The sequence below is a fragment of the Lithobates pipiens genome, unplaced genomic scaffold (assembly GCF_037356315.1).
Source record: "Lithobates pipiens isolate NorthernLeopardFrog02 unplaced genomic scaffold, aLitPip1_a1.2 Scaffold_8, whole genome shotgun sequence".
Lineage (NCBI taxonomy): Eukaryota > Metazoa > Chordata > Amphibia > Anura > Ranidae > Lithobates > Lithobates pipiens.
The window spans coordinates 574806564-574821049 of NW_027507903.1; the positions used below are offsets into that span (position 1 = coordinate 574806564).

A 14486-nucleotide genomic window follows, 5' to 3' on the forward strand; every position below is an offset into this window, starting at 1 on the left:
ATCGGCTTATGTCCTCCAGGGATGGATTCCCCCCCCCCCCCCCGAGGAAGTCAGTCCTTTGTTAAAAAAACAAAACTGCATTTTTGCCTGCACATGATTAGATGAAGGAAATCAGCAGAGCTTAACCACATTTACTAAGCTCTGGAGAAAATGAATGCAACTAGACTTGCAGAGTAGACAGGGGTTTATTTACTAAAGGTACATCCACTTTGCAATCCAAGTTCACTTGGAAGTGCAGTCACTGTAGATCTGAGGAGAAGATGTGAAATGAGGGGAAGCTCTGCTGATTTTATCATCCAATCATGTACAAGGAAAAATGCAGTTTTTTTTCCTTGCATGTCCCCCTCAGATCCACAGCGATGACACTTCCAAGTGCGTTTCCAAGTGCACTTGCATTGAAAAGTGGATTTGCCTTTAGTAAATAACCTCTATGTTGTTACAATGTATTCAGACTATTTTTTTATGTGCAATATATTCAATTGTCTTTGCTCTGCAGGTAAAGTTTAGAATTTTTACGAATGAGGATAAAAGGTTTCTGTTTCAATAAAAATTGTTTCTATTTAGTCCTATATTTACTCTAATTTAACCACAATCAGCCATATTTAGAATGTATGTTAATCTTGAAAATTCTAAAATGTTATAATTATAAAATTATAAAAACATGTTATATCTGTTCAATTAGTGCAAAAAAAAAATGTGTGCCTTGTCCCCCCCCCCCCCCCCCGTTATGTCATCTAGGGACAGGAAAGCTGCAACCTATAAACCCTTCTACACACGGTCGGACATTCCGGCAGGTGCAGTCTGTTTTCTCCCCAGTGGGTGGTGCTTACCTCTGTTGGAGAGGAAGTCAGGAGCAACAAGGTTCCTCTGTTTTTTTGGGTCACTGGGGGAGCTATCCTATTGGATGCTGCCCCCTCATGTCACTCAAGCAGCCATCTTTGGTCAGGCAGAGGCTACATAAGGCCCTGACTCCTGGGCTTGGCATATTTGATGGGACACTTTCTGGACCTGGAAAAGGGGTCCTTCTGCTAATTCTAAGGGCTAAAAAATGGCTGCAGGGACAGAAGCCAGCCAGCACAATAGAGATAGTGCTGCAGTTGCAAATTTGAAAATGTGGTAGACTGCGCCCTTAAAGAGGAAGTAAACCCTGATGGGTTTACTTCCTCTTTCATTCCCTGCAAAGGTAAAGCATAATGGACTACTATGCATCGCATCCATCTTCTATGGCGCATCCATCTTCTCGGTGGGTCATACTGCTCCGCCACTGTCATTTGGAGAAGCCACGATGACGTCACTCGCGCGCATGCACACGGGAGCCGCCACGCGCGCCATATCGCCGTTGACGGGTGCCGCGCTCAGTGCGCCTGCGCACCGCTGTCTACGGCGCATGCGCTGTAGACAGCGGTGCCTGTCTTTCGGCAAATATCTCCTAAACCGTGTAGGTTTAGGAGATATTTCTTGGACCTATAGGTAAGCCTTAATCTAGGCTTACCTGTAGGTCAAAGTGTGTTGTAAGGGTTTACAACCACTTTAAGACCAAGGGCACTCACCAACAAAAAGGGGCCCCAAGTGCCTGGCTTAAGCAGCATCCATGATCTTTGGCTTCAATAATTTGTAAGTTATTGACCTGAAACAAGCATGCTAAAGTCCTTGTCTTTATCCTGCTTGGGTTAGTTGCTCCAGAGGTTTGAACCCAGACAACTAGCATTGGCAGAATGTCAAGGCAGCCTTTTTGTTTCCCTTTTGGGGCCTCTCACCCCAGCGCAGCAATGTACAGTAATGCACATTGTGTTGGTGCACCATGGTACCATTTGTGAATGCAAACCAACACTCCCTAGAAGTGTAAATCCTGTGCATTGTGCTGCAGAAAAATGCAGCCTGCACCATTTTTACATGCTTTGTGTTGCATTTCAGGCTATTCATTATAAATAGACTGTTTATTGCAATGCAACACATGACAAGACAACATGTGTGTTGCAGCATAAAGTATTGTGTTGTTAATTAGTCCTTAAATTAAGCATCTAATAGGCTGCCATTGCTGATCTCCTACTTAAAATGCCTTGTTCATTCTGACCTAAGACCCCTTTCACACTGGGGCATTTTTCAGGCGTTTTTCAAGCGCTTTAGCGTTAAAAAAAGCGCTTGTAAAGTGCTTGAAAGAAGCCTCATCTGCAATCCCAATGTGAAAGCCCAAGTGCTTTAAGAGCCCTTTCACAATGTCAGCGCCCGAAAAACGCTCGTAAGGTGCAGCTTAAACTAGCAGTAATCTACCAGTGTTTTTCGAGCGCTATTGGGGAGCTTTTAACCCCTGCTAGTGGCCAAATAAAGGGTTAAAAGCGCCCACAAAACGCTGCTGCCAAAAGCGTTTTTTAGGTGCTTCCCATTGATTTCAATGGGAAGGGGTGCTTTAGGAGCGCTGTATTCACCGCTCCAAAAGCGCTGCAAAGAAGCTGCTTGCAGGCCTTTTTTTGACGCCCCGCCAGCGCAGTGGCTCCGTGTGAAAGCACTTGGGCTTTTACATTGGGATTGCAGTTGCGCTTTTTTTAACGTAAAGTGTCTGAAAAACGCCCCAGTGTGAAAGGGATCTCAATGTGAAAGCACTTGGGCTTTCACATTGGGATTGCAGTTGCGGCTTCTTTCAAGCGCTTTACAGGTGCTTTTTTTAACGCTAAAGCGCCTGAAAAACGCCTGAAAAACGCCCCAGTGTGAAAGGGGTCTAATGGATTAAATTAAATGAAATTAAATGAATACTGACCTTGAAGGGACAAGTAAATTAAAAAAGTTAAGTCAGAACCCCTGATCTGCATACTTGTTTGTGGTCTGTTCCTCAAAAATCACTAAAATTACTTAAAGGGTAACTCCATGTATACCATTACAACACAAGTCGTACTGTAATTGAATGTTATTAAAAATGACCTTTTCTTTTCAGTCTGCAACTCTGTAGTTTTCTGTAAAATGCAATACAATATGGCTACCTGGAGGTGTTCTGTACACAGATGGTATATAGAACACCCCCTAGAAACATCATTTCCTGCTTGTTTGGTTGGCTTTCTGATTTTCTGCCCTAAGATACAAGTCAAATTTGGAGCATCCCCTGCAACAAAAATGTAATTTTGGGTGTGATACTCTTGAAAGGGAAATCAGACCTTGCAGCTTTCCTCATTAGAGCCCTGCAGGTGCAGCAGCTGATTTACAATATACTGAAAATAGATTTAGGGGGTACATACTCTTTAATGCTAAGTAAACCATTCAGACTTCCCGGCAGTGATTACACTAAGGGCAGTGAGGGGTAGATGTATGTGGAAAGGAATTATGATAACTGAGGATGAGAAGTAGTAGTAAAGAGTTGGGTAGTCAGGTTATGATAACATTGTAGGATATTACATTGTTCTGTTCTATTTCATCCTTTTCCATGTTTCTTTTCTTTTTCAGGGAACTCCTGTACAGTGCAGATCGAAAAGGAGAATGATTTTGTACCATTTGGAGAAATAGCTCTTCTGAATTGCACCAGTAACTGTACAAACCTGTCTTGGGAAACCAGACTGGCTAAAGTAAGATTTTCTAAGGACAAGACAATCAACTTCTCATGGGTTGAAGTCAGAGTTAGTGAGTGGGAAGACTCACCTATACAATGTCTGGCAACCGATGACGACAATGACGTGGCCAGAGTGATACCTTATGGTATGTTCTTCTTATAGATGTTATCATGTAATCAACATGCTACTTCAGTTCAAATATAGGAAAAAAAGTTCCAACGCGTAAGTCAAAATTCAGTTTGCAAAAAAAAAAACAAAAAGGTTTATTCATTCACATGTAAACATTGGTTAAAAAAGAAAATCGAATTCTCTCAATTCCTTTTTGAAAATCATTTTAAACCCCACAGTATTTCAGATAGTCATAACATCCAAAATGTGTTATTTCTTGAAGGGTTAGACCTGGGTCTATCATGTATTCATATAGAAATATATAGTCAATATAGTCATATAGCCAAAAATGTAAGTGCTAACATGAGATATACATATATATATATATACACATACACAGTATCTCACAAAAGTGAATACACCCCTCACATTTTTTGGAAATATTTTATTCTATCTTTTCATGTGACAACACTGAAGAAATTACACTTTGCTACTCAAAATAACTCAACACACACACATTAATGTCTAAACCGCTGACACCAAAAGTGAGTACACCCCTAAGTGAAAATGTCCAAATTGGGCCCAATCAGCCATTTTCCCTCCCTGGTGTCATGTGACTCATTAGTGTTACAAGGTCTCAGGTGTGAATGGGGAGCAGGTGTGTTAAATTTGGTGTTATCGCTCTCACTCTCTCTCATACTGGTCACTGGAAGTTCAACGTGGAGGATCTGAAAAAAATCCTTGTTGCGCTACATGAAGATGGCCTAGACCTTGAAACTGAGTTGCAGCGTGGTAGCCAAGACCATACAGCGGTTTAATAGGACAGGTTCTACTCAGAACAAGCCTCGCCATGGTCGACCAAAGAAGTTACGTGCAAGTGTTCAGCATCATATCCAAAGGTTGTCTTTGGGAAATAGACGTATGAGTGCTGCCAGCATTGCTGCAGAGGTTGAAGGGGTGGGGGGGGGGTCAGCCTGTCAATGCTCAGACCATACGCCACACACTGAATCAAATTGGTCTGCATGGTTGTTGTCCCAGAAGGAAGCCTCTTCTAAAGATAATGCACCAGAAAGCCCGCAAACAGTTTGCTGAAGACAAGCAGACTAAGACATGGATTATTGGAACCATGTCCTGTGGTGTAATGAGACCAAGATAAAATTATTTGGTTCAGATGGTGTCAAGCATGTGTGGCGGCAACCAGGTGAGGAGTACAAAGACAAGTGTGTCTTGCCTAATGTCAAGCATGGTGGTGGGAGTGTCATGGTCTGGGGCTGCATGAGTGCTGCCGGCACTGGGGAGCTACAGTTCATTGAGGGAACCATGAATGACAACATGTACTGTGACATGCCGAAGCAGAGCATAATCCTCTCTGTTGGGCCACAGGGCAGTATTCCTACATTATAAGGACCTCAAACACACCTACAAGGTAACCACTGCCTTGCTTAAGAAGCTGAGGGTAAAGGTGATGGACTGGCCAAGCATGTCTCCAGACCAAAACCCTATTGAGCATCTGTGGGGCATCCTCAAATGGAAGGTGGAGTAACGCAAGATCTCTAACATCCACCAGCTCCATGATGTCGTCATGGAGGAGTGGAAGAGGAATCTAGTGGCAACCTGTGAAGCTCTGGTGAACTCCATGCCCAAGACAGTTAAAGGGGAGGGCCACCCTGAAAAACAAAAAAATGTTAAAAATTACAAAAAATCTAAAAAAAAAAAAATGAAAAAAAAATTTTTTTTTTACTTACCAGAAATGCCTGTTGCTAGGCACTTTCTCCTAATCTTCCTCTTCCTCCTCCGCGGAGATCTTCTGTCTTCTGTCTTCGTCGCGGCGTCTTCTGGGTAATGAGTCGCGCTGTGTTCTGGGAACTGTGTGTTCCAGAACACAGCGCGTCCCATTCAGAAAGCGCTGCGGGACTCGCGCATGCGCAGTAGGAAACGGGCAGTGAAGCCATAAGGCTCCGCTGCCTGTTTCCCTTACAAGGGATGGCGGCGCCGGGACCCGAGAGCCGAGGGACGAGTCGGCCTCGGGCGGCCGACATCGCGGGCGCCCTGGACAGGTGAGTGTGTTTATTAAGTCAGCAGCTGCAGTGTTTGCAGCTGCTGACTTTTTTTTTTTTTTTTTTTTTTTATAACCGGCCCTCCACTTTAAGGCAGTGCTCGAAAATAATGGTTGCCACACAAAATATTGCCATTTTGGGCCCAATTTGGACATTTTCACTTAGGAGTCTACTCACTTTTGTTGCCAGCGGTTTAGACATTAATGGCTGTGTGTTGATTTATTTTGAGGGGACTGAAAATTTGCACGGTTATACAAGCTGTACACTTACCAATTTACACTGTAGCAAAGTGTAATTTCTTCAGTGTTGTCACATGATTGTCCACAAGGTTCAGGAGTCCGTCTATGGGAATGTTGGACCATTCTTCCAGAAGCGCATTTGTGAGGTCAGGAATTGATGTTGGGCAAGAAGGCCTGGCTCGGTTTGAGGTCAGGATTGTACAGGCCAGTCAAGTTCCTCTACCCCAAACTCCCTCATTCGTGTCTTTATGGACCTTGCTTTGTGCACTGGTCCAAATCATTTGGTGGTTTTTCAGGGGTTGGCGTCCCAATACTTTTGTCAATACAGTGTGTATATATATATATATATATATATATATATATATATATATATATATATATATATATATATAGCGATACCCTCACTTAAGAGGGCCGCAAGTTTGGTTTGGGTCCTGAGCACAGCTCCGCCAACCCCCCGGCAATCTGCTCTACCCACTTTGGCACAGTTAGTAACTAGCAATACACATTAAATCACTTATACTCTAAGTATGTGTGTGTGCGTGGGTGGATAACTCAAGCTCATAGACAATCTTTGAAAGTATATAACTGACTTTACTTGGTGTTTTTTATAAAAGGAATAACATGAATCAAACATTTGGATTGCAACACATAAGCAGGTCCCTGCAGTAACCAGTAATCAAAATGAACAGAGTAATCAGCATAATAAAGTATTGCTATGCAACTCTAACGCTGCCCTTTTTCAGCTACTTCCCCGCATGGGTAAACTAACATCCAGCACTATCTACCTATGCAGTCAGGCCTGACTGATCTAAATGGAAGTCCAGTAAAACAATATTCGCTAGCAATCTTTCGGTGGTGCACTTGAAGAACAACTTTGTAATCCAAACGAATAATAAAGATAAAGCATCTGTCTTTAAACAGCTCTCACCACTCGGACAAGTCCAAGTCCGGTTTCTCTGCCTTTTCGTCTAGGAACAGGAATCCACGACCTCCCAGTCTTCAATCCTTCTGGTGTACTGCAGCAAAGATGAGAAAATGTCTCTCAGGTGCAACTAAGCTGGCAGAGAGCTCTTTGGAAAAGAGCACAAGGCCCAGGCTTCAGGCCTTGTGCTTTCAGCAGTTCAGCACAGACCTCCTCTTGCTAGGAGAGAGGGGGGTGTCCAAAAAGAGCGAACTAGGCCTCTCCCCCTCCTTATATTTCCTCCCCCATAAGTCTCTGGGGCATAACTCAAAGCATCCTGGGAACCAGCGGGGTTCTGGGAACAGTAGTTTTATAGTTCTTAAAGAGACCCCGCTACACACTCCCCCCACTTAAACTCTTTGGTCCCCAAAGATAAACTTTTAACACATATCCTGTACCAATTTTGAAAGTGCTGAGTATGATGTTGGTACAGGGAATTTCCACCAGAACTCAGAGGTGGGATTCCCTGTCCCACAGGTCACACTGACATGAGTGGCCTGCCTAACTGTGCCAGAGAGTGAGCTGGGGTTGCCCTCCACCAAATGGTCAGTGGAAGGATTAGAGCGTTCAGCACTTCTTCTAGCAGTCACAACAGAGTCCTCAGAGCTCTCTCCCATTTGAGAGTAGGTTAGCTTCTTGGGGGGTCTCACAACTCGGCGAGCTCTCTGTTCTCTTGGGACTTCAGGCTCTGGTGCCACAGGCTCTACTTCAGGAACACATTCTGACAGCATCACTGGTTCTGGAACATCAGTTCCTTTCTCTTCTGAGTAAATGCTAGGGATATCTTCCCAGCCTTCAGGCACACCACTAGATGGAATGAACTCTGTAGCTTCTGGGTTCAGTGTCCCATCCTGTGTATCCTCAGTAGGTGGGAGATCTATGGCAGAATTTCCTGGAGTTGATGAAGGCCACAGCCACTCAAGCTCTCCTCTTCCACCTTCACCTTGTTGGGAATCTTGTCCATCTCTAACCCGGGAGGTCTGAGACCGAGTGCTAGGTCCTGGGGTATCCAGAATGGAAACAGATTCAGGTGGATCTCTCACTGGAGGTATTCTGACTGCTTCAGTAAGCGGGAGCAAATGATTCCTGTGCCAAGTTTTCAAGGGCCCCACTTTCCCCTCTGGTTTTAGCTTATACACAGGCAATCCAGGTAGCTTTCTGCAAATGACATAGGGCTCCGATCTCCATCTATCAGCAAGCTTGTGCTTCCCAGGGATCCCCAGATTGCGTAGCAGTACATGGTCCCCAGGCTGCAGGTCTTGCACTCGAACCTTCAGATCGAAGTTCCTCTTGTTGCGGGCTCCCCTTTGGTCCGAGGCCGCCTGAGCTCGTTCATGGGCCACTTTCAAATTGTGTCTAAGTCGGTCCACATATCCCTTGTGGGAGGTAGCAGAGGCATGGTCTAGGGAAATGCCAAAGGCCAGATCCACCGGCAATCTTCCTTCTCTCCCAAACATGAGCCGGTAGGGGGAGTAACCCGTCACATCACTTGTGGTGCAGTTGTAAGCGTGCACCAGAGCTGATATGTGTTGGCTCCAGTGTTGCTTCTTCTCTGTCTCTAGAGTTCCAAGCATGTTTAGTAAGGTCCAATTAAACCTCTCAGGTTGGGCATCTCCTTGTGAATGATAAGGTGTAGTCCTGGTCTTCTCTACTCCCAATGAGTCCAGTAGGTTCCGGATCAGACGACTCTCAAAGTCCCTTCCTTGGTCTGAGTGGATTCTCTGTGGTAATCCATAGTGGACAAAGTATTTTTCCATGAGCACCTTGGCCACAGTGGAGGCCTTTTGGTCTTTGGTGGGGAAAGCCTGGGCATAACGGGTGAAATGATCGGTTACCACCAGAACATTTCCCAATCCACTCAAATCGGGTTCGAGGCAGAGAAAGTCAATGCACACCAGATCCATTGGACCCTGACTCTGTAGGTGGCCCATTGGGGCAGCTTGATGGGGTAGAGTCTTCCTCTGGATGCATCGTGCACAAGAACGGCAATATTCCTCCACTTCTGCCCTCATACAGGGCCAATAGAACCGGCTTCTGACAAGCTGGAAAGTTCTCTCCGCCCCTAGATGGCCATGCTGGTCATGTAAGGCAATTAGTACCGTCTCTCGGTGCTTCTCTGGGAGAAACAACTGCCACTTATCTTCTGAGTTATCAGAGGGGCCCCTTCGGTAGACCACTCCCTCATGTACTTGTAGCTTATCCAACTCTTTCCTCAGCAGGCGAGCCTCCTTGGAAGGGTGATGTCGAAAGTCCCTCTGGATTCTCGTTCTCCAAAGCTTCAAGGACCAATCTCCCCATGGGGTCTTCCAATTGGTCATAGCTCAGCTCCTTTCTGGACAGCTTTGGCAGGAGTTCCTCTGCTAGTTGAATTACCCCACAGTAGGGTTGAGAGACTCCCACTGCGGTGACTCCTATCTCCTCTGCTCTGGAGCCCCCTCTTGCTTGAAACTCAGCACCCTGACAGAGTGCTCGCACTCCTTCCGGTGCTACCTGAGTCCAGTCTTCCCAGTCATCGACCATGACATGAGATCTTCGGGACAGGGCATCTGCATCCCTATTTCCAGCCCCTGGTCTGTATTTTAGACTGAAGTTGAATCCGGATAATGCAGCCAACCATCTGTGTCCGGTTGCATCTAACTTTGCAGTAGTGAAGAGGTAGGTCAGAGGATTGTTATCTGTCTTTACGGTAAACTCCGCCCCATAGAGATAGTCCTTCAGTTTGTCTACTACTGCCCATTTGAGGGCCAAGAACTCCAATTTATGAGTGGGGTAGTTCTTCTCCGAGGGAGTCAGGCTCCGGCTCACATAGGCCACTGGTCGCAGCTGCTCTTCATACTCTTGATAGAGCACTCCGCCTAGGTCCTCATGACTGGCATCGACATGTAGCTCATATGGTCTGGTGGGGTCGGCATAGGCCAGGACTGGGGCCGTGGTAAGGCTCCTCTTCAAGGTTCGGAAAGCCTCTTCACACCTTGGGTTCCACTGATCTTGAACCGACTCACCGGCCCTCCTAGGTCCCAAGCCATCCTCTTCCCCTTCAGTCTTGAGCAATTCGTTCAGTGGCTTGGCAATCCGGGCAAACCCATTCACAAATCTTCTATAATAGGAGCAGAACCCCAGGAAAGATCTGAGCCCTGTGACTGTTGTCGGTCTTGGCCAAGAGGTAACTGCCTCCAACTTCTCAGGGTCTGTAGCCACTCCCTTTTCAGACACTATGTGTCCCAGATAGTTCACAGAGGATTGGTAAAACCGGCACTTCTCGGGAGAAAGCTTGAGTCCCTCTTCGCTGAGTCTTCTCAACACCTTCTCCAACCTGGCCTCATGTTCTTCCAAAGTCTTCCCGAAGACAATGACATCGTCCAAGTACACAAGGACTTCTATGAGGTTCATGTCTCCAACGGTCTTCTCCATGAGGCGTTGAAAGGTAGCAGGGGCTCCAGACAGGCCCTGAGGCATTCTGTTGAATTCAAAGAATCCCACTGGGGTTATGAAAGCTGTCTTCTCTCGGTCTTCCTGGTGCATGGGGATTTGGTAGTACCCACTCTTTAGGTCCATTACACTGAACCACTTGGCACCAGCCAAACTCTGTAGGGCATCCTCTATTCTCGGTGTGGTATACTGGTCAGGGATGGTCCTCCTGTTGAGAGTCCTGTAGTCGATACAAAGCCTCAACGACCCATTCTTCTTTCTGACCACCACTATGGGGGAGGCATAGGGACTTCTAGACTCCCGAATCACACCAGTCTTCTTCAACTCCGCAAGCTGCTCCCTCAGATCCTCCAGGTCAGCTAGAGGGACCCGCCTAACCCTTTCCCTGAAGGGTTTGTCTTCTTGGAGGCGGATTCGGTGGGTGGCACTCCTGGCACATCCCACATCAAACTCATCCTTTGAGAAAATCCTCTCCCATCTAGTCAGCTGGGCCTTGGCTCTCTCCTTCCAGGCTCCAGGTAGGTCCGGGTTCTCCATGGAAAGTTTTTCCCAAACATCTCCTCCTGCACCCGTTCCTTTTACTTCTGACCAGCTGACTGGGGCCGCAGGACTCACCTGCCCCAACAGCATTCTGGCAGGGATCTCTATGGGTCTCTCCGTAGGGTTTCTCACACTCACTGGGACTCTTCCTCGAGCCTTCTTCAGGGCCTTGATTGAAATCACTTCCGGTATCACTTCCAGGCCGGAGTGATCCTCCCTTGGATCGGATTCCAGCATGACAAAGGGGCCAGGCTGCTCCCAGGTAAGCTTCACCGTGGCCCTGAGGCAGGCTACCTCTCCGGGCTGCAGCACCACTCCCTCTCTCCCAAGTCTCCACACCTTCCCTATCCCCTCTCCTGGGGTCTTCTGCTCTAGGACCAACCGTTGGTAGGCTGTCTTCAGCATGGGATGGATATTGGGATCTTGATGGTTACTCGTCTCCACTAGAGGGGTCAGAAGTCTTCGCACCAGATCCGTATTGGTCCCTATGATGAGGGACATCTTGCTGGCCCCGGGCGGTCTAGGACACACAACTGCCAGGGTGTCAAACACCTCTGTTTTCCCCGCCACAGATGGATCGAAGGTCAGCTTTATGGGCAGGTAACCATCGTAGGGGAAACTCTGAGTTCCCAGGCCCCATATCTCCAGCTCTTCTATCTTCTGTATAGGCAAATGGCTCAAGTGCCTATCATAGAAGTCTCTGTACAACAAAGTCACTTGAGCTCCAGTGTCCAGGAGGGCCTTCGTGTAGACTCCTTCCACCTGGATGGAGACAGTGGGGGACGGGCCGACCAATTCTTCTGGGAAGGGCCAGGTTGAGGCCACACTCTTCTGGGGACCCGTCTTCATCCAGTTGGTTTTTGACTTTACTCTTTTTCGAGCCTGGTATGCATTGACCCTCCCCACAGTAATGGGAGTACGAACCCGCTGAGGGATGTTATTGTCTCTTATTTGTAGACATTCCTTCTGAGGGGTCTGGTTTCCTCTCTCTCTCTTCCTTCTATTAAGTTTGGAGTTCACTGAAAGGCATGGGCACCCGGTTGACTCCCTCACCGGGGCCCTCTGAAGTTTCCCGCCGGCTGGCGGTTATCTATCTTCTTCTTCTTGGGACTGGAACATCTACTGGCGAAGTGGCCACTGCCCCCGGAGTTGTAGCATAGCATCTCTTCTCGGTCTCGAGTGGGGCTTGGTGTTGGTGTATCTGGAAACAACTCCCTCCTAGGACTTGGTTTCTCGGCTCCCCCTTGACCTTTCGCCATCATAGCAGTCAACATCTCCATCACCTGGGACATCTGTAACTTCAAAGTGTCCAGCTCCTTATCTCTAGCGGGAGTCATGGCCGGTGTAACTATTGCTACCGGTTGGTTGACGGGCTCGGTGAGATCTTCTTCCCTTTTCTCTTTCAGTAGGGCCTCTTCCTCTCTGATCATTCGGATGAGGTCAGTGTACTCCAGACTCTTCCCATCCTGTCGGGCACGTAGTGTCCATGCAATAGGATCCATGGGTTGAGCTCCCCTCAGTACCTGTTGGGCACGGGCTTCATCTATTTCCCCTGGGCTGATCCCCTTCTTTAGGATCATCCTATGCTGGATTTTATCTAAACGTCCCATGTAGTCTGATAGTTTTTCACCTTTCTTCTGGTAGCAATGCTCTAACTGATAAGCAAGCTCAGAGATTTTCTCTGTCCCACCAAACACAGTCTGTAGTACATCTAGGTACTCCTGCGCATTACAGTCTGTCCTGCTCATCTTCAGGTTGCGTACGGCCTCTAGAGCAGGCCCCTTTAGACTTTCCACAATCCTCTGCTTCTTTCTGCGCTCTGGAACTTCCCATTCCTCTAGTGCCTGAGTTGCGCTATCTAACCACTCTTCAAATCCCTCTTCATCCGAAGGTACAGGTTTCCTCCCTGAAAACATCCAGAGTTTTCTGTACCCTGACATCGGGTAATCTGTGGGATCCTTCTTGCACTGGGCCACAATCTCCCCCAGGACAGCACACAGTTCTGCGCTAAGGGTGGCCGGTGCTGATCTGAGACTCTCGGGTGAGGTACGGGCCCCAGCCTGCGGTGATCCCGTTGGCGATGGCTCCTCCCCTGGGAGGCTAATGACCACTGACTGACTTGGGTCGGCCTTAGCCGCTTCACACCACGCTCTGACTCCCTGTGGGTCCATGCCGGTACCTCTGGAGTGTTCACCGCTGTCTCAGAAATCCCGGATTTACGAGCCCCCACGTATAGCGATACCCTCACTTAAGAGGGCCGCAAGTTTGGTTTGGGTCCTGAGCACAGCTCCGCCAACCCCCCGGCAATCTGCTCTACCCACTTTGGCACAGTTAGTAACTAGCAATACTCATTAAATATACTCTAAGTATGTGTGTGTGCGTGGATAACTCAAGCTCATAGACAATCTTTGAAAGTATATAACTGACTTTACTTGGTGTTTTTTATAAAAGGAATAACATGAATCAAACATTTGGATTGCAACACATAAGCAGGTCCCTGCAGTAACCAGTAATCAAAATGAACAGAGTAATCAGCATAATAAAGTATTGCTATGCAACTCTAACGCTGCCCTTTTTCAGCTACTTCCCCGCATGGGTAAACTAACATCCAGCACTATCTACCTATGCAGTCAGGCCTGACTGATCTAAATGGAAGTCCAGTAAAACAATATTCGCTAGCAATCTTTCGGTGGTGCACTTGAAGAACAACTTTGTAATCCAAACGAATAATAAAGATAAAGCATCTGTCTTTAAACAGCTCTCACCACTCGGACAAGTCCAAGTCCGGTTTCTCTGCCTTTTCGTCTAGGAACAGGAATCCACGACCTCCCAGTCTTCAATCCTTCTGGTGTACTGCAGCAAAGATGAGAAAATGTCTCTCAGGTGCAACTAAGCTGGCAGAGAGCTCTTTGGAAAAGAGCACAAGGCCCAGGCTTCAGGCCTTGTGCTTTCAGCAGTTCAGCACAGACCTCCTCTTGCTAGGAGAGAGGGGGGTGTCCAAAAAGAGCGAACTAGGCCTCTCCCCCTCCTTATATTTCCTCCCCCATAAGTCTCTGGGGCATAACTCAAAGCATCCTGGGAACCAGCGGGGTTCTGGGAACAGTAGTTTTATAGTTCTTAAAGAGACCCGCTACACATATATATATATATACAGTGGTGTGAAAAAGTGTTTGCCCTCTTCCTCATTTCCTGTTCCTTTGCATGTTTGTCACACTTAAGTGTTTCAGAACATCAAACCAATTTTAACAATAGTCAAGGACAACACAAGTAAACACAAAATGCAATTTGTAAATGAAGGTGTTTATTATTAAAGGTGAAAAAAAATCCAAACCATCATGGCCCTGTGTGAAAAAGTGATTGCCCCCTAAACCTAATAATTGGTTGGGCCACCCTTAGCAGCAACAACTGCAACCAAGCGTTTGCGATAACGTGCAATGAGGCTTTTACAGCGTCCTGGAGGAATTTTGGCCCACTCATCTTTGCAGAATTGTCCTAATTCAGTTACATTAGAGGGTTTTCGAGCATGAACGGCCTTTTTAAGGTCATACCACAACATCTCAATAGGATTCAGGTCAGGACTTTGGCTAGGCCACTCCAAAGTCTTCATTTTGTT

The 14486-nt window shown here is 46.9% G+C and overlaps 1 protein-coding gene across 1 annotated transcript in view; it reads left to right on the forward strand.

The window, feature by feature from the left end:
* LOC143961063 (intercellular adhesion molecule 1-like) overlaps nucleotides 1-14486 on the forward strand; it is an 88442-nt gene that overhangs the window by 34006 nt on the left and 39950 nt on the right. Inside the window, exon 2 of the mRNA XM_077470204.1 lies at nucleotides 3433-3681. Coding sequence (XP_077326330.1) covers nucleotides 3433-3681 — 249 coding nt within the window. The remainder of the gene's footprint in view (nucleotides 1-3432; nucleotides 3682-14486) is intronic.